Source organism: Sus scrofa, chromosome 12 (assembly GCF_000003025.6).
Source record: "Sus scrofa isolate TJ Tabasco breed Duroc chromosome 12, Sscrofa11.1, whole genome shotgun sequence".
Taxonomy (NCBI): Eukaryota; Metazoa; Chordata; class Mammalia; order Artiodactyla; family Suidae; genus Sus; species Sus scrofa.
In genome coordinates this window covers 25181279-25202309 of record NC_010454.4, presented here as the reverse complement: position 1 = coordinate 25202309, position 21031 = coordinate 25181279, and the positions used below count along the sequence as shown (strand labels likewise).

Below are 21031 nucleotides of genomic sequence, written 5' to 3'. Positions count from 1 at the left end.
TCCTAGGAGAAAATTAAAATGGAGAAAGTGAATTGATTTCCGCTTTTCCTCCAAACAGTGCAGAAACATGAAGAATCAACTGGGCTTCTTCGACTTATTTAAAGCTCAAAAAAATGTAATAGTAATAAGAAAACCTTTTTTACCAAAAGTGTCATAAACTGTTTCTACTTTAAACTTATTTGTTGAATACTTAGTGAGATGTATCTTTCAACTATAACTACTAAAGCTAAAGTGCCTGAAAATCCCCCCACTCCAGCACTTTTTCTCTTTTGTTGTTGTGTTTAAAAGACATTCCCCCTTGTTTCTTAACCCCCTTATAATTCACTTTCAGCCCCTGAAAACAATCTTCCTTAAAGGCAAACCCATTGCTGAAAGGTAAAGTTTTTGTCTGTTTTGAAAACATCTATTGATCCAATTATTTCTTCAGTCTTTGCAAATCACTTAAAATTATTTTTGCCATTTACAAGACATCCCATCACAGAGATTTTTAAAGCAACTAACTTTAGAAAATTAAACCATAAAATCAGAATAAAGTTTGAACACTCTCTCTTCTGAAAGTTCTCACACTTATTGCAGGCTAGGAGACCAATTTCTGTGTGCTTTTTGATAGAAATTTAAGAGAAAGTGTTAGCCCACCTCATTTTGAGTCAGAGAAAACAGGCCTGCCTAAGGAAATCAAAGTCTTTAACACATTTCACCTAGAGAAATGCAATAATCTCTTCATTTTCTTCCTTAAAAGCAACACCTTTTATTGTGATGACACCAGTTGACAGGAGGTATGCTATCTTTAGGCCACATTCCTCTAGAAAAAGGCACTCACAGTGGCAAATGAAACAAAAGGTTAATTCCCTTTTAAGGAATTTAAAGTATTTTCTCCCCAAATACCTAAGTCTCACTAAGATGGTACCCCTTTACCTTAACTACTCGGGTCTCAAAATTAAAAAACAACAACGCACAAACCCTTTCCACAACTGTTTTTAAAATGCTTTTGGTCTTCCTTTGTCTTACTATTTAACAGTGAATATATACAAATTTTCAACAGTAAGCCGAAACTCTTGACCAAAATTCCAACACTGGCTAAGAGGGGATTTGGGAAAGTGATCTCCAAGAAATTTCATGTCACTCACTTAAAAAATTAAAATTAATGTTTTCAGTTTAAATATATAGTGCTCAGTCTCGAGTTGTTAAATAGGAACAAATTATATTTATCAGATAGATATAAAGTTAAAGCAAAACACGAATACTTCAAAATCAGAGCTGCTCAGAGGCAATTGATAAAATATTATCTTTTGTTTGTTTGATATCCATCCTCTAAAAAAGCAAACAAACAAACACAAAAACCCAGGAACATTCAGATCGCTCGGTTATTATGAATCCCTTAGAAATGTTTAAAGTCACAATTCATTTGGAACTGAGTACATCAAGAAGAGTTAGTTCTGTTTAAAACAGTGGAAACAATACATACACACACACACATATATCTATACACACACACACACAAAATATATATGCACCATTGTTCATTTTGCTTAAAATACATTAGTCATAGTTAATTAACTAGTTCCTGTTCTAAACATCCATGAGACTGAAAAAGCCAGGAACAAACCAACTGAAGAAATACTTTTCAGACAGGCTAAAAACACATACACAACATGCTTCCTCAGAGAACACCAAATGATAGAGCAAACTGACTTCACGAAAACAAACTTTCTTTTTTTAAATTCTAAAACTTCAAAAATTGATTCATTCTAGAAAAATGACGTGCCTTACCACCACCCAGAGAAAAAAATAAAACACAACTGACTCAATGTTTGTGCTCCAAAATCATTTCAGGAAGGGGACGAATACACAAAAGATTGAATATGGGGATAGAAGGGAAGATTGTGTACCCACGCCTCACAAACCCCACTCCTTCCCAGCTCAAAGAAGCCCTCAGCAAAACATTTTGGAGGGAAAAAGAAGGAGCCTACAAATGGCTTTAAAGCAAGCAGATGGCTTAAGGAAAAGGATCTATAAATACAGAGCATCATGAAATTTAAAATATAAATGTTTTGGGTGCCATTTTGTCACATTTTGCTACTTTCTTGCTTTTTTACTTCATTCCCTTTAAAGTTTAAACCATCCTTTAAAGCAAAAGAAAAAAAAATCCACATATTTCAGAATTCCAGTTATTCTGGTTATTTCCCATCAACATGTTTCAGATACTCAGCTTTCAGTTCAAATATCCACAATCTTCTCAATAAATCTACTGTTGTCAGTATACATATTTCTTATTCCCATCTCCAGGAAATGCTTCCAAATAAATAAGACGTTTTTTCTTTCTCCTGATTTTATTGCCTCTTTACTCCTAACTCTAATTGCCTTTCCAATAACAGAGTATTTCAAGCACTTGAGGTTAAATCACAAGCTCTATAAACATAGTTACAAGCCCTATTGATCATCTATAGATACAATAGTTCCAAGTTACTTAAATATCTCAAGCTAAACCACTGAACAGATTTTTCTCACAGTAAACTTTCTAGACCCTGCCGTCAAAATAAGCATAGCCACCCTCCTCCACCTTTCCACCCAGAAAAGACGAGGACTATTCTGAAATGCAGCAAGTTTCCAGTTGAAATGAACAGAGAAAGGAAGGAGAGGTTCAAAGATTATTTACTGGGGGCTGCAACAGGAGAGAAAAACTCTGCACTGTCAACATGTTTAAAGTCAGGTTTGAGAAAGCAGACTCTGCCCTTACACTTCCCAGCCAGAGTTCAATGAAAGATCTGAACCATGAATCAGCTTTGGGGATAACATGATAGAGGTACCCACTTTGCTAAAGTGAGGATAGGAAGAGGAAAGTATTGGAACAGTCTCTGTCTGTCTGTCTCCCTTACACACACACACACACACACACACACACACACACACACACACCCATTCATCCAGGGAGTTCTAGACCCTCCAAAGAGCCCCAGCTCACAGCCTGAACACAAAGCTCTCACCCCAGATGGTCCCCTTGTAACAATGGACTGAAGGAGTGGGGGTGGGGGGCTCGGAAAGGATAGTACAGCCAAAGCATATTTGCAAAATCCAATTGGGAGGGGAGGACGTGATGGGAGGGACTCGAGGTGGAGGGCTGTTAAAGAAAATAATAATGTCCTTGCCTGTTGCAGAAATAAAGCACAAGCACAGAATTCTTTGGGGGCAGGAACTCACTCCACTTCCCCTAGAGAGTCAAAGGGGACACCCCCCAACCCTCTTAAAAATGATGGTGCCGGAAGGGTGGAAAAACCAGGCCCGCTAGAAAGTTGCTGAAAATGTCTGAGTCTAAGATTTTTAGGTTCCCCACAAACATGGCCCCCCAACACCCTGAACAAACTCCACAAGGCTTCTCCCCTATTTTTGCTCCCTTTTACTTTTCCGAGTAACACCCCCTAGCCCACCCCAGCCCCAGCTTATTTTTTTACAAGCTGTAAACCACCCATAACAAGATCTTAGCCAATCTTCCCTCCCTGCCCCCAACATCCGGAGTTGGGGGTGGGAAGGCCAGTAATGGGTTTCTTCCACAGGAGACACCAAGGACCCCTGAACACTGCCTCTCTGCGCCCCCAGGCTGACCCCCCCCCCCCGAGAAGATATCTTTCCTACCTTTGTTTTTTGGGAACGGAGTGTTCAATCTCTAGGCGTTTTCCTTGCAGTTCCACTTTCCCTAAAGATGAAATTGAAAAAGACAACATGAGAGCTTGCACGGGGGCTGGGGGGAAGCGGGAAAAGGAAGGAGAAAGACATTTGGGTAATTCAGGAGTTCCTGGGATTTGAGATCGTCCTAGGAATCCTGGTAGTGGGTTCCGCAGCCGGATGCGAGAAGGTCGCTCGGGGAATGGTGGACTCTAGAAATCCATGATCGTTTTCTGAATTTTTGTTTTGTTCTCTCACTGGGGCTGGTGGAGTAGTGGACGGCACCGGGAGCCGGATTTGGTAGAGGTGCGAAGGCGTCCGTGTGGGCCGGCGGCCTCTTCAGCTCCCAGATGTGGGGAGAAGGGGCCGAGAGAGAAAGGGCTCCCCGTTTCTACCAAAGTCTATGGCGAGGGGTGGGGGTGGGGGTGCAGAAAGAAACTTTATTTCTCTGTCCAGCCCGGGAGAAAGGCTTCGGGCGGCGGGGCGGTCACCTGTCGGGGCCGGCCGGGAGGCGAGGCCGGGGGGAGCGGAGCGGGGCCCCGCGGGGAGGGTCCCCGGCGGCCGCGGCGCGCGCCTCTCGGCCCGGCCTGGGCGTCTCGGGAAGCAGCATGGCGACCCGCCGCCGCCGCCGCCGCCGCGCCACCCCGCTCACGCCCCACTTTCAAATCAAAATGGCTCAAGCCCCGGGCCCTAGGCGGGAGGCGGGACCCCGCTCCTCTCGGGTCGGGCCCGAAGGCTACAGTCCCCACGGAAGCCGGGAGACCCGGAGCAGAGCGGGGACCCCCTTCCCCGCCTGGAAAGGCCTAGGGCGGAGGAAGGGGAAGGGGTGCTCACGCGGTGGCGGGGGCGGGGGTGTCCAGCCTTGGACACCTAGGGACCGGCCTAGAAAGACGCCCAGACGGAGTTCGCTTAGGTGGCGCCCCCCCTCCTGCCAACGGGGGGCTCCCGCCCCGTCGGTGGGGGGGGTGAGGGGATCACCGCCCCAAAGCCTCCAGCTCCTCACCTCGGGCTGGGAGGAAGGGGCGAGGAAAGCCGAATATTTCCTCGCTAGGAGCCAGCGAGGGGACGGAGGGGGCGTCGGAGGAGGTGGGTGGGGGTCGGTACCGAGGCCAAGCCCCGCAGGCCGGGGGCAGAGAGGAGTTGGCGGGCAAGGAAAGAGGAGAAGCAGGTCTCCGTTGTCCTGGGATTTCGCGGTGCTTTTTCCGGGTGCACTCTTACCGGAGAAAGTTTCGATGGCCTTCATCGCCCAGTGCTCGTCGGGGCAGTCCACGAAGGCATAGCCGGATTTGACCAAGAACTGGCCGCTGTAGGAGATCTTGTGCTCCGCAAACACTTTCTCCAAGTCCGCGGGGGTCACGCTCTCGTTGAGGTTGCCAATGTACAGCTTGTTCATGGTGGCGGTCTCGGGCAGGACGCGGTCCCGGGCAAGGCCGAGCGGGCGGGCGCGGGCGGCGAGCCTCCTAGGCCGAGGCAGGAGGCGGCGGCAGCAGACGCAAACTTTCTTTGCACCCCACCCCTGAAGTTGTCCGGAGCCGGGGCGGGGAGGGCGGCCGGAGGGCGCGCAGAGGTCGCGGGAGAGTTCGGGGAGGCCCGGGAGAAGTGCCCGCGGCGCGCTGGGAGGCGGACGACGCGGCGCAGCTCGTTCCCTTCTGTCCGAAACCCCTCCGAGCGGGCTGGTGTGTCACGTTTCTCCGCGGCCGCCCTGGCGCCGCCTCTAAATAAAATCGACTTGAAAAAAAATGGAGCGGAAAAAAAAAAAAAAAAAAAAAGACGAAGCCACGTGGTGAAAGCCCCCACCCACCCTGTAGGGGGAAGACCCCCCGACGCCTCAGGGCCCTTCGGCCCTCCAACCCGGCCCAGCCCAGCAAACTCCCCCCGGGGGTTAGGGGGCTCTCAGCTCACCCCCGGGGTAAACTGGGTGGGTGGGGGCTGCTACCCCCAAGCTCTACTTGCCCCCTCCCCCTTGCAAGAATCTGGCCCCTAGGGAGGCGCCCCGCCCCCACCCATCCCCCAACCCCGGCTCTAGCTGGGGGAGGGTGGTCCAGCCTAGAATCTCCCACCTCTTAATGAGTAAAAATGTACGGTTATTTTTTTATTCGAGTGGTCGGGAATGGGGGCTGTTTGCCCACCCTACCCCAGCTAACTGCTAGCGACTGACAGGCGGGGGACGGCTGAGATAGACAAAGAGAAGCCGAGGACTCTGGGGTCTTCAAGAGGGGGTCGCGCGAGCCGGCGATTTCAAAAGAAAGGCGGTTTTTCCGTAGATCTTTAAGAAGGGGGTCTCGGCCTTCCCTGCCCCAGCGCTAGGAGACTCCCTCGCCTCGAGGAATCGTGGATCGAGGGGCCCTGCGAGCGTGGGACTGGGAAGCTAGGAATACGGGGGATCGCGGTTGGGAACTGGGGATCATCATGTCTCGGGATTCCCCCGGGAGAAAGGGTGGCTCACACCCGGGATTCGGCTGTTGAACTATAACGTCTCGGGGTCCTGGGGGAAAGCGCGGCTCCGGCCCAAGATGACCCCGGGAGAGAGGGAGGGGTGGAGAGAAGGAAGAGGAGTGGTCGCGTGAGCAGACCCGGGCTAACCGAAGGGGGAGGTCTCTGGGAGGGAGTGACAGGGTGGAGATCCAAATGATCCCCTTCTCCCTCCCTGACGCGGGGGCAGACAGGTGGAGTCCTCTCCGCCAGTCCCACCCACGACAGCGACAGCAGCTTTCCCAGCGATGGGTTCGGGTCTCGGAACTTTGTTTGGGGTGCAGGATTTGGATCCGGGCGGGAAGGCGGGAGAGGGGCCGGGGGCTGGGGGCCGAGAGCGAAGCCCCGCCCACGTCCCCAGGTCAGACCCGCGGGGGGAGGGGGTAATTTCCGCTCGGCGCTCGGGGAAGCGAGGGGCGGGAGCTCTGCTCGGAGGAGGGGGCGGCGGCCCCTCCCCCGCCCGCCTGGGGAGGGGGAAGCGGATCCGCCCCGGTCCCTTCCCTCGCCTTTGACCAACTCGTTCCGGATCCTCTGGCCCCGGGAGCCCGAGGGACGGACCCGACTGGGCAAGGGGCGACACGTGGGCGGTCGCACCCCGTCTCGGCGGTGGGGGAGGGGGCAATTGGCCGCGCGTTTCGGAGTCCCACATACGCGGTTCAGAGCCTGCGTGCGGTCCACGCGCACCCGGGATCCCAGGCCGAGGGACGAGCGAGGCCAACGAGTTTCTAGCGGCGGGGTCTGGGACGACACCAGCGGGTGGTGGAGAGCGCGGCCCGGGGACCTTGGAGCCCCCTTACCCAGCGAGCCGGGGAAAGAGGGTGGTGGACCCCAAGTAATGCCAGGATCTCCCCGAACTGGGCGGAAGCTGGGGGTTTGCTTCGGGTTCTGCTAGAGGGAGAAATAATTCTGTCGGGGGCACGCGTGCTGCGAGGGCAGGTGAGGAAGAGGGTCACTCTCCCTTTCCTGGTCCCCGACCCCATTGTCTCAGTCGCCTGCGGCCCGGGCCGACTCCGCAACACGTGTTGGCTGCACCGATATGAATGCCTTGGATTTTTTTTTTTTTCTTGTTATTATTTTGCGTTTGCAGAGTCACTGAGCCGACTCCGACTTTGGCGCACCGTCCCTCTGGCAGACGATTTTCTACCGTTCAAAAGTCGGGAGTTAAAGGACAGCACGCTGCACCTTTGTCCCCCTCCCCGCTTTCCCCGCGCGCTGAAAAAGAAATGGGGCTTGGGCGTGGGGGTGGGGGAGGGCTTCCAACTCGGTTTCTCCATCTCCACCACCTTTACAGCCCACCCTCCAAATCCCTGTTTTGTTCTTGTCAGCCACGTGTTTGTCGGATTTTTACTTTTGTGATTTTTTTTTTTTCTTTCCTTGGGTCCGGAGAAATTAAAATACTATAAACCTTTAGTTGCTGAGTAGGGGGAAAAAAAATGTTTTCTATCCCAGAAGGTGGGCCAATATCTGTATTCCACTCCCACACCTCCTCCGACCCTCCCCCCTCTTTCTGACTCTTAATGTTTAGTCAGCTCTTGACCATAAACAATTTTAAACAAGCCAACGAGCTGGAAACTGCTTGCCACATAGTAGGCATCCAATAAACATTTTTTTTTCTAATGAAAAGCAACCTAATACAAACGGTGGAGCAAAGGAAATTTAGAGGAAAATTAAGAGTCCAAGGGGAAAAAAAATTTTATCTTGGCCAGAATGTGTAGATCTCTTGCCTGGGGACTCTTCTTCGTGATGTGTGTGTACTTTCAAAAGGGCTAAAAGATGGTCTCAGGCTGTTGTATTCCTTGGGCTTTTCCTAAATAGGAGTCTCAATCTCCTGGAAACTTTTTCAGATTTTCTTTTATCCTGGGACAGAGGAAGAAGGTACCAAGCAGGGCATTCTTGTTCCTAGAAACTTTAAATGCCATTTCCCTCATTTAATTTAAATCTTTAGGAATTAATAGAAGCACCTCTCAGGTTTTCTCCCTGGGGATCTTATCCACTACTCTATCTTTATTCCTAAAACAAAAGCAAGTTACACCCCACAGAAATCTGTATTCAGAGCTGTAAATGCCTGTAAAATGCAGACCACCTTTTCCTATCATAAATTCAAAAGGAAACGTTTTTTTAAATTGATAATTGAATTCAGTTCACTTTTAGGTTGCCTTCTTCCATTAAAAAAATATAATCAAAGTCGAAATATTTAGTTGAAATGGGTTTTTAAATGTTTTAAAATGACAGGAGAAAAATCTAAATGTATTAAATAAAAAAAAAATTACCAACTACTGATAAGTTGAAACTGATTAGTCCTTTTTAAAAATCAGCTGTTTCACTGAATTCTAATCCTCCCCCCAACCCCCACCCCACCACCTAGAGCTTCTGTGTATGGTCAGAGGCTGCAGGAAATACAAGACAGAGGAGACAGCTGGGGAGAGATGCAGGCATGTTTTAGCCCCCAAATCAGTTTTGCCTCAGTGACCTGGCTGTTTTAGGCTGAGGCTGGGGGGACCAGCTGATGTGGATGGGTGCTTCATCCCCCCCCCCCCCAGTGAGCCCAGCTCTAAAATTAATCTAGAGAATTTATTTTATTTATTTCTTGTCAAAACTTACATTGCCAGGTTAGGGGTAGGAATGGGATGACTTGGGAATGCCATAATTTATCATCATTCTTCTCTTTGGCTTTTTTAAAAATTAAAAACAACTAGGAAACATTGTATTTGTTAAATTTGTTTTTTTACTCAGCTCCTTTGGAAGAGTTTGATCTTCAGTGCAGAGTTATATTTAGTTTGTGCGAGTTAAAAACATAGCTGCAGGATAAATTGTTGTCTTTAATAATAAGCTTTTAAAGTATTATCCTTATGCTTCTTATTGTTCTCCTCCTCTTCCTCCTTCTCTTTTTTCCTGGAGAAGTGTTTGGTCTAGTTTTATAATTCAATTCTCTGAATTCAGAAATACTGAAACTTGACTCCATTTTAAAGATGGGATTCTGATCCATTTTCCATCAGTATAAACATACAAATGCATGTAAAGAGGAAAAAAATTAAGAGACTAAAACAACTTAAAAATTCAAAATGTAAAGTGAAAAAAATTAAATTTCCACCATTGTCATACAAAATTAATTTTTAATATTGCCAGCTTTTTCCATTTGTAATAGTTTTATATTTTGTCATTTTATTTGTATATCTTGACTTTGTGCTTACTGTTATGACATAAGCATTTTTCCAAGCTGCTTCAAAGTTTTGAGAACTATCATTTTTAGCCAACATGTCATATTCAACTCAATAAATGTAAGTTAACCATTAATCATTATTATCAGATAAATAAGTTACATCAAAATTTTTTTATTTTTGTTAGTACTGCTGAATAAGTATATTAGGGCATATAACTTTTTCCTCTTTTAGATTAGCTCCTTTGGGAAAATTCCCAGACGATATAGTGCATTTTAAATATAACATTTATGAATGATTTTCTATTCTAAAAGTTTCATGTTTTACAGAAAAGAAGACATACACACAAATTGGAAAGCAGTTGGAGGAAAAGACATTAAAATAGAATTTTTCCATTTTTTATTTTATAATGAATCGTAATCAATATTCAAATAAACTTAAGTTTTCTATGAAATATAAAAAAGAAAATTCCATTTATTGACATATGGACACTTTGACTTCAAAGTTCTTGAAAGAACTGGTCTTTCATTTGCTTGGTTTTTATTTTGTTGTTGTTTCCTTGTTCATTGTGATGGCCTTAGGATATTTTATTCCTCAACTTGAAGTCTTAGTGTGATTCCTTTAAATGCCTATAAACTTTGGAAAAGTGTGAATTAGTCCCAATTTTAAAGCACATTCAGTCTTTTCTTCTGTCAAATAAATAAGAATAATTATGTGTTTAAGATAACTCATAAAATATAAGAGAATTAGAAGCAGAAAAGGAAATTTCTTCCTTCAAATTATTATTTAAAAGTGTTTAGTGTTTAAAACCTTACAAAGAAATGTATTTATTCCAGAGATAGAAGAGCTTCAAGGAGGAGAAAGAACTTTAAGAACAGTCATCTGTTTTCCTTTGAGTCTCAAAATAGTGTGACAAAACTGCTCAATTTTTGGTTTTGGCTCAGGTTTGCAATACAGAAACTTTTAGATGAGGAAGGGAATCATTTATTTTATTAACTTAAAAAAATGGGTATTTCTGTATTCAATTTGTTAGTAAATTAAACTGCACCACACTAGCCCCTGTTGACACATGCAAAAGAAATGGTCAATAACATTCCTCAGATTACACAAGTACTGCATTTTGCTTTTTTTTTTTTCACTCCAAGATCATTTGGTTGAAAGATAATGAACAACTTGTTTAGTTCCTATTTTGCACAAAATGCAAAATAGATTGCTGATTGTTTGGGGAGAAAGTGTACAATTGAATAAAAGACAAAGAAATGTTACTTTTCAAAATAAAACAAATTTTAAAAATAACTAAAGTGAGAATCCATACCTCAATCTTATTTAAGTAGAAATAGTAAAAAGACAATTTTGTCCTTGAAAGCTACATATCTTTTAAGTATTTAGAAGATTTTAATTCAAAAATGAGTCCGTTACAACATCAAACTGCATGGAGTAAATTTGATTTTAGCTGCATAACTTCCATGCTTTTTAAGACTCAAAGAATTTTTCTATGTGGAAAGCAAACTATTTTTGTTTGCTTCATTAAAATTTTACTTCTGATGATTAGATTAATTGATTTTACTCCTGTTTCTAGTTAGGATTTTTTTTTTTTTTCTTTAGGAGGTATCTTAAAGGTTTCTGAGTGCTTAAAGGGGGATGCTGCTGGTTTTTTATTTTAAAATTGAAAAATTAATACATAGACCACTTCACTAATTTTTTATCACCAAAATACTCACTAAAACCACTTCACTCTCTTTTTAAAACAAACTTTTCCTTTGTAAAAGAGAGTCAGCCTCACCGTACCTTATTTTTAAAAAAAAACTGGTTGTTTACACTGAGATACAATTCTAAAAGTGATTTCTGATTTTCATGAGCTCACAATCTAGAAAGAGTTTGGTCCACCTACCTCTCCCATAAACACTGAGAAATTTTTAAGTATTATTATAACACCATTTCCATTCCTACACACAACCTGGAAGTATTTGATCAGCATGGGTATGATCAATTATTGAATAATTTTGATGACTTTCTTCTGCTTCTCAAATGTGCTTACAAAGTGTGGAGGAAACAAATATGAGAGTTATTTCTAAATTGCTTTGAAATGAGGTTCAGGATCTCTTTCCCCATCTTCCTCTTCCTCCCCGCCCCTCCCCCCGCCCCTCCCCCTTTTTCTCCCCCCCGCCCCTCCCCTTTTTCTCCCCCCTCCTCTCCTTTTGTTCCTCCATTTTTCTTCCTACTCCCGACACTGTCAATTCCTTTCCTCCTCCCCCTTTACCTTTAGCCTCTTTTCAAGTTTTCTTTTTTCTTTGTTGCTTCTCTTCCCCCTTTTATTATCCTCTGATTCCTCTGCCCCTCAACCCATTTCTTGCCTCTTTTTAATCAATACACCTCTTCAAACTTTCTATGCTTTTCTTCACTCCTTCCCTCTTCCTTCTAACTCTCCCACTATCACTGACTTGTTGTCATTCAAACTGTTATCCCTGGTGAAATGGAAGGATACAGAGCTGCTTGAATTATTTTGTACACCCCAGTGGGAAACATGTTACATTTTTGAGGACAAATCAGGGGTAGTTCAGACCCCGGAGTTCCTCCACTCCGATACTCCAGAGCCTGACATACACCAGACACTTTTACCTCTTTGTATCATTCTCCTGCGTCTTAAGTTACTTATAACTATGTGGTTATTCGCATTTTAGGTATCCAATCCTGGGGAGCAAAGACCCAGGGAGTCCAATACAGGGCTAACTAACAGGTGTTCAATATATATATATATTAAGTATCTTTTGGTATTACCTGAGGAGATGCAGTCAGTATGATCAGACAAAATGCTGTGTTGAGCCTGTGCTTTTTCTTTCCTTCCTTCCCACCTTCCTTCCTTTCCTCTTTTCATCCTTCTTTCCTTCCTTCCCTCTTTCCTTTATTCCTTCCTTCTTTCCTTCCTTTTCCTTTCTTTTCTTTCCTGTCCTCTCCCCTCAGCTTCTTTCCTCTTCTTTTTTAAATACAATACTTAACAATCATCAGATGAAGTACAAGTAAATACGATCATCCGGAAAACTGATTGGTCTCCATCAAGAATAGCAAACAAGGGATGTTTCTGAGCTTGTCTCTGCCTAGTCTTATATCCGCCATAGTGCTCAATGCCCACTGAGGAGCAACTTCTTTCCCCATCTGGTTAAAGGAATAGCCTTGGAATTATTCTCAATTCAGGATTAGATGGCACATCTCTTTGCGGTCTTGATCCCCCTTGATGCCACACAGCCAGGATGACAATCTTAAGGGAGTCTACGTGCCCCTCCTGCCAAGAGCCTTCTAAGGGTCGTTCTTCTGGGAAGGCAGCTAGCATTCCATTAACCATGTAAAGATTTGTTATTTTGTATGTCATCCAAAGCAAAAATGTCAATCCAGGAGAGCCTTCCATTTTGGTGATTCCCAGAAGGTCTGGTAAGGTCATCCTCCCATTGTAGATATGTTGTTTGGTTTTGTTATGTTTTGTTTTGGCAGTGCCCGTGGTATGTGGAAGTTCCTGGGCCAGGTATTGAAGCCACACCACAGCAGCGACCCAAGCCACTATAGTGACAATGCTAGATCCTTAACCCGCTGTGTCACAAGAGAACTCCTGTGGTAGATGTTTATTGAACATCCTAGCTATCAATATCCAAGGAGAAGGCAAACCAAGTTAAGCTTTAATTAAAGGTAAATTAGAGAAAAAAATCAAGCAAGTCATGAGAATCACAAAGTGCTGTTTTTGATTTATAATACTTGTTACTAGCAAGAAGATAGTGAATAAAACATTCCATATAACCATGGAGGAAAGAAAGTTTAAAGCGACAAAAACCTTTAAAAGGTCATACCATTTGACTAAGAAATTGCACTTTTGAGTAAATTTTCCACCAAAAAGCCCATATATAAAATATTTTATGCAGCCTTGGACAAAGTGAAATTTTAATACCTGCCACAATGCAGATGAACTTTAAAAACAATACACTAAATAAAATAAGCCAGATACCAAAGGACAAATATGTGATCTCACTTCTATGAGATAATTAGAATGGTTAAATTCACCAAGCGGGAAAGTAGATCAGTGGTTACCAGGAGTTAGGAAGAGGGGGTGGGGGAGGTAGTTAGTGTTTAGTTGGTACAGAGTTTCAACTTAAGAGGATGAGAAAGTCCTTGAGTTAGTGTGATGGTTGCACAATGTACATGTACTTAATGCCACTGAATTTTACACTTAAAATGGTTAAAACTATAAATGTTATGTTATACATATTTTACTGTGATTAGAAAAGGTAAAAAATTTCTTTTCCAAAATTAAAAAAAGAAAAAACCCGCTGGATGAACAAAGATGTTATCCATTGCTGTCAAGAAAAAATATGTTAGCCACATGTAAAAGAATGAAATTAGAACACTTCCTAACACCATACACAAAGATGAACTCAAAATGGATTAAAGACCTACATATAAGACCAGATACTATAAAACTCTTAAAGGAAAACATAGGCCAAACACTCTCCGACCTAAACCACAGCAACATCTTCTCAGATCCACCTCCTAGAGTAATGGCAATAAAAACAAAAATTAACAAATGGGACTTAATTAAACTTAAAAGTTTCTGCACAGCAAAGGAAACCCTAAACGAAATGAAAAGACAGCCCACAGAATGGGAGAAAATATTTGTAAATGAAGCGACTGACAAGGGATTAATCTCTAAAATTTATAAACACCTCCTACAGCTCAATACCAAAAAAACAAACAACCCCATCAAAAAATGGGCAGAAGATCTCAACAGACAATTCTCCAAAGAAGACATATGGATGGCCAAAAAACACATTAAAAGATGTTCAACATCACTCATTATTAGAGAAATGCAAATCCAAACCACTATGAGGTACTACCTTATACCAGCCAGAATGGCCATAATCCAAAAGTCTACAAACAATAAATGCTTGAGAGGGTGTGGAGAAAAGGGAACCCTATGACATTGTTGGTGGAAATGTAAACTGACACAACCGCTGTGAAAAACAGTGTGGAGATTCCTCAGAAAACTAAAAAGAGAATTACCATTTGATCCAGCAATCCCACTCCTGGGCATTTATCCAGAGAAAACCACGACTCGAAAAGACACATGTACCCCTGGGTTCATTGCAGCACTATTTGCAATAACCAAGACATGGAAGCAACCTAAATATTCATTGACAGAGGAGTGGATCAAGAAGATGTGGTACACATACACAATGAAATATTACTCAGCCATTAAAAGGAAAGAAATAACGGCATTTTTAGCAACATGGATGGACCTAGAAATGACCATGCTAAGTGAAGTCAGTCAGACAGTGAGACACCAACATCATATGCTATCACTTACACGTGGAATCTAAAAAAAGGACACAATGAACTTCTTTGCAGAACAGATACTGACTCACAGACTTTGAAAAACTTACGGTTTCCGGAGTTCCCGTCGTGACTCATTGGTTAATGAATCCAACTAGGAACCATGAGGTTGCAGTTTCGATCCCTGGCCTCGCTCAGTGGGTTGAGGATCTGGTGTTGCCATGAGCTGTGGTGTAGGTTGCAGACACAGCTCGGATACCAAGTTGCTGTGGCTCTGGCGTAGGCCAGCAGCTGCAACTCCGATTGGACCCCTAGCCGGGGAACCTCCACATGCTGTGGGAGCAGCCCTAGAAAAGGCAAAAAGACAAAAAAGAAAAAAATAAAAACTTATGGTTTCCAAAGGAGACAGGATGGGGGGTGGGGGATGCACTGGGGCTTTGGGATGGAAATGCTATAAAATTGGGTTGTGATGATCATAGTACAACTATACATGTAATAAAATTCACTGAGTAATTAAAACAAAAACAAAAACGAAAAAATATTTTAGCAATATAAATGCTTAAAAATAGGGGCATTGGAGGAGTTCCCACTGTGGTGCAACAGAATCAGAGCTGTGTCTGGAGTCCTGGGACATAAGTTCCATCCTCAGCCCAGCCTTATCACCGAGGTGGCTCAGGTCCTGCTGTGGCACATGTTCAACTTCTGGCCCAGGAGCTTCTGTATGCCAAAAAGAAAAAAAAGAAAAATATTTTGTAGCTATTAATTTCAAACAGAGTTTAGAAAAACATGGGGGAAGTTTCCAAAAACACATGTTACAAAAGTTTGGGAAGAAAACAAAAAACGCTATAAAAATTGGGGGGAAAAAACCCACTACATGTGCATAAAAGACTAGAGATTACCGGAGTTCCTGCTGTGGCTCAGCGCTAACAAACTGACAAGTGTCCATGAGGTCGCAGTTTTGATCCCTGTCCCCCGATCAGTGGGTTAAGGACCCAGCATTGCTGTGAGCTGTGGTATAGGTGGAAGGGGAGGGTCGGACCTGCTGTGGCTGTGGCTGTGGTGTAGGCCAGCAGCTGCAGTTCTGATTTGATCCCTAGCCTGAGAACGTCCATGTGCGGCAGGTGTGGCCCTGAAAAAAAAAAAAAAAAAAAGACTAGAAATTACCTTACGGAAACTCTTACACATGAATACTGAGAGACATATACAAGAATATTCACAGAGTTCCTGCCGTGATGCAGGGGAAACGAATCTGACTCGTATCTGTGAGGATGCGGTTTCGATCCCTGGCCCCGCTCAGTGGGTCAGGGATCTGGCGTTGCTGTGAGTTGTGGTGTAGGTTGCAGATGCAGCTTGAATCCTGATTTGACCCATAGCCTGGGAACTTCCATATGCTGAGGGTGAGGCCCTAAAAAGAAAAGAAAAAAAAATTCACATCAGCATTCTTCTTTTTAAAAAAGCAATTTTAAAGTGTAGTTTATTTGCAGTGTTGTAGCATTCTTTGTAGTAACAAAAACTAGAAACCCTATAAATGTTCTTTGAAAGGAGAGTGGGTAAGTAAAGTCAGGTATAGCTATGCAATGGAATAATAGCAAACAGTGACAATGAATAAATTTCAGCAATGTGTATCAGCATGAGTGAATTTCACAATGTTGATTTAAAAAAATAAACCCAGAGTCTAAGTTATATACACAATATGGTTCCATTTATATAAGGTCAAAAATATGCAAAACTTGGAGTTCCCATCGTGGCTCAGGGGAAACCAATCTGACGAGCATCCACGAGGACGAAGGTTCCATCCCTGGCCTCGCTCAGTGGGTGAAGGATCCGGTAGTACCTTGAGCCGTGGTGTAGGTCGAAGACGAGGCTCAGTTCCTGAGTTGCTGTGGCTGTAGTGTAGGCCAGCAGCTACAGTTCCAATTTGATTCCTAGCCTGGGAACCTCCATATGCCACAGGTGCGGCCCTAAAAATATGAAAAAAGAAAAAAGAAAAAAAATGCAAATTTAATATATGTATTGTTTAGGGATGCATCTAGAAGAGGTTAAACTTTAAAGAACGAGAGTAATTCCTCTGTGGTGCAGTAGGTTAAGAATATGGTGTTTTCACTGCAGAAGTTTGGGTCACTGCTGAAGCGAGGGTTCAGTCCCTGCCTGGGGAATTTCCATATGCTGAGGGTGCAGCCAGAAAAAAAAAAAAAAAAAAAAACAAAAGATACTGGGTATGGATGTTCTAGTTTTTTTTTTTTTTTTTTTTTTTTTGTCTTTTTGCCATTTCTTGGGCCGCTCCTGCGGCATATGAAGGTTCCCAGGCTAGGGGTCTAATCGGAGCTGTAGCTGCCAGCCTACGCCAGAGCCACAGCAACGCAGGATCCGAGCTGCGTCTGTGACCTACACCACAGCTCACGGCAACGCCGGAACCTTGACCCACTGAGCAAGGGCAGGGATCAAACCCGCAACCTCATGGTTCCTAGTCGGATTCGTTAACCACTGCGCCTCGATGGGAACTCCTGGATGTTCTAGTTTAATCTTAGTCATGACTACATGACTGATTGTTTTGTTATTCTTGAAACTGTGTGCGGTTTATATTCTTTGTTAAATATAAATATTTCATAATAAAATTAATTGAAATAATAAAGTCTGGGAAATTTTATTTATTTATTTATTTATTTATTTTTCCTTTTTAGGGCTGCACCTGTAGCATATGGAATTTCCCAAGCTAGAGGTCACAGCCACAGCAACCTGAGATTTGAGCCACATCTGTGATTTACACCACAGCTGATAGCAATGCCGGATCCTTCAGCCACTGAACAAGGCCAGGGATCGAACCCACAACCTCATGGTTACTAGTTGGGTTCATTACCACGGAGACACGAAGGGAACTCCTTGTTTTTGTTTTTGACCATATTTGCAGCAGGCAGAAATTCCCGAGGCCAAGCAAGGACTGAACCCACACCACAGCAGGAGCCAGAGCCACAATACGGACAATGCTTTATCCTTAACTTACTGAGCCACTAGGGAACGCCTGGAAAAATTGTTAACAGTACTTTTTCCCTCCGGTTTTATTGAGATATAATTGACATATAGCATTGTGTACGTTTAAGGTGTGCAACATAATGATTTGACTTATGTCATGAAATGTTTGCAATAAGTTTAGTAAACATTCATCATCTTTACATAGATAACAAAATTAAGAGAAATAGAAAAAAATTGTTTTTCCTTGTGGTAAAAACACAGGGTTTACTTTCTTTCTTTCTTTTTTTTTTTAATCTTTTTGCCATTTCTTGGGCCGCTCCTGCGGCATATGAAGGTTCCCAGGCTAGGGGTCTAATCGGAGCTGTAGCTGCCAGCCTACGCCAGAGCCACAGCAACGCAGGATCCGAGCTGCGTCTGTGACCTACACCACAGCTCACGGCAACGCCGGAACCTTGACCCACTGAGCAAGGCCAGGGATTGAACCTGCAACCTCATGGTTCCTAGTCGGATTCGTTAACGACTGCGCCACGACGGGAACTCCAGGATTTACTTTCTTAACAACTTTCATGTGTAATATACAGAAGTGCTAGAATATTAATCACATAGCTCATTACATATCTAGTACTTATTTATCTTACAACTGGAAATTTGTAACTTTTGACCACCTTCATCCAATTCACTCTCTCCTCACCCTCCACTGTCAGTAACCACAAATCTGATCCCTTTTTCGTTAGTTTGCTTGTTTAAAGTATAATTGTCCTAAAACACAGTGATTCAATATGTTGCACAACATAATGGTTTGATAGTTCTATATGTTGCAAAATGATCACCACTAATAATATTAGAGAATTTCTCTGTTTCTGTTTCTTCCTCCCACTTTCTTTCTTTCTCTATCCCTTTCTCTCTCTCTCTCCTGTCTTTTTTTTTTTTTTTTTTTTTTTTTTTTGGCTTTTTCCAGGGCCGCACATATGGAGGTTTCTAGACTAGAGGTCTAATCAGAGCTACAGCTGCAGGCCTACACCGCAGCCACAGCAACACAGAATCCAAGCCGTGTCTGCTACTTCCACCATAGCTCACGGCAACGCCAGATCCTTAACCCACTGAGCAAGGCCAGGGATCGAACCCACAACCTCATGGTTCCTAGTCAGATTCGTTAACCACTGAACCACAACAGAAACTCCATCTCCTGCTATTTCTCTCTCCACTCTGCTACATTTTTCAAGATTTTTCTACTGTCTATTAATTTTTCTAACAAACTTTTTTTGAATTTAAATTCATTATATCATATGGTATTTATCTCTCTCTCTGACTTACTTCACTGAGCATGAGAGTGTCTAGTTCCATCCATGTTGCTGCAAATGTATAACAAACTTTTTTTAAAAGGTAAAATAGCTATTCAAATTAATCATCCCAAAATACCTTTACAAACTAAATAGGGAATAGCTTTGGATCATCCGCTGTTCTACGATTTGATGCGGCCAGAGGTTCTTTTTCCATTAGCAACCAGGGTTGAGGGTTAACTGCAGCTCACCCTGATCAATCACGGATGTGGCTTGACTTTAGCTAAAGGTCTGATTAATTATACATGTATTCAGAATAAACTGAGATGGTATATGCTGAACCTTAGGACCAGCTGGTAAACAATGGGAACCAAGCACCCAAATTCACACCTGCCCAGTCAGTCCTGGATCTTGCACATGAGTTGCTCCTTTTGACCTCCGGGCTTGAGTCATTTTTGTTTTCATTTGCATGCGGAAACATCTAAGGGTGAAGCTTATTTCTTCCTTGTTAGTCTGGGAGTTTCTTGCTGTGGGATCATGTCCTTCAATACACTGGAAACCACAGGGCAGGATCCATGTTGCTTCCTTTCTCTGAGTGAGTGGTTTTATTATTTTTACCACCTAAGATCTTCTTTATTATTTCTCCACGAGCCCAATGTTTTGAAAAATGTTACCTATCAAAGAATTTTATTGATCAAGTAATAACAATTATTGAGTTGGTTAAGCAGAGCTTCTACACAAGGGGCAAGAGGGACCTGGCATTGAAATGTACTATTTCCACCAAAAACAGAGGATTTGGCATTGCCATTTACCCATTCAGTCTTGCCTGGAAAAATGACTGATTTGTGGGGAAAAATCCTAACTGGATGAAAATAGCTTATGGATAGCCCTGAACCCATTACAACCTTTTTCCTTCCTTCTTAGAGCCCTGAATCGGAGGATCCTGGGGTTTGAGAAATATTAGTCAGGACAAGCTTTCCTAATTCCAGCACTTTGCCTGGGAGGAGAGCAGAAGAGGAAAGGAGAGATGGAGAGAGAACATTGTAAAAAGTGATAAACATCCTGAGGTGGTCACATTGTGTCTGTTCTATAACCCAAGTGTGCCTGGACCAGGTAGAAAGACTGGGAGGTTAACCCAAGTGTGCCTGGACCCCAAGTCCTTGCATTTGCCATGATACCAGTGGAGCATTTAAAAATCCCATTGTGGGAGTTCCCGTCGTGGCTCAGTGGTTAATGAATCCGACTAGGAACCATGGGGTTGCAGGTTCGATCCCTGGCCTTGCTCAGTGGGTCGAGGATCCAGCATTGCCGTGAGCTGCGGTGTAGGTTGCAGATGCGGCTCGGATCCCACGTTGCTGTGGCTCTGGTGTAGGCCGGCGGCTGCAGCGCCAATTCGACCTCTAGCCTGGGAACCTCCACATGCCGCGGGAAGGGCCCAAGAAAATGGTAAAAAGACAAAAAAAGTAAAAAAAAATTTAAATCCCAATGTGGTGATAAGGAAACCAACTAGTATCCATGATGATTTGGGTTTGATTCCTGGCCCCATTCAGTGGGTTAAGGATCCGGTGTTGCCATGAGCTGTGGTGTAGGTCACAGACCCGGCTCGGATCCCGAGTTGCTGTGGCTTTGGTGAAGACTGGCAGCTGCAGCTGCAGCTCCAATTCTACCCCTGGGATCTTCCATATGCTGGGACATGCGGCCCTTAAAAAGAAAAAAAAAAAAAAAAAAAAAAAATCCCATTGCAGAGTTGTCCTGTGGTGCAGCGGGTTGAGGATTTGGTTTTGTTACTGCTGTGGCTCCAGTTCGATTCCTTGACCTGGGAACTTCCACATGCCATGGGTGAGGCAGAAAAAAAAAAATCCGAATGCAACCTACATGTACATCACTGTTTTGTACAAAGCTGTAATGACAACTCAATGGAGACAGGATAATCTTTTCAATAAATAGTGCTGGAACAATTGAATATCCATATACAAAAATAAACATTTTCCCATATCCCATCCTATACACAAAACTAACTCAATCATATACCTAAGTAACTGTAAAACCAAAAACTGTAAAACTCCTAAGAGAAAAATCTTCGAGACTTTGATATGCTACCCAAAGCAAAATTCAGAAAAAGCCACACTGAGAAAGTGGACTTTATCAACAATTTTTAAAACGTCTGCTTCTCAAAAG

At 43.5% G+C, this 21031-nt stretch overlaps 1 protein-coding gene across 2 annotated transcripts in view; it reads right to left on the bottom strand.

The window, feature by feature from the left end:
• Window positions 1–5355, bottom strand: part of IGF2BP1 (insulin like growth factor 2 mRNA binding protein 1) — a 47706-nt gene extending 42351 nt beyond the window's left edge. For both annotated transcript variants that reach the window (XM_005653968.3, XM_003358080.4), the window contains exons 1-2: window positions 4879–5355; window positions 3631–3691 (exon numbers count right to left, since the gene is read on the bottom strand). In XM_005653968.3, coding sequence (XP_005654025.1) covers window positions 3631–3691; window positions 4879–5053 — 236 coding nt within the window. In that variant the 5' untranslated portion in view covers window positions 5054–5355. The remainder of the gene's footprint in view (window positions 1–3630; window positions 3692–4878) is intronic.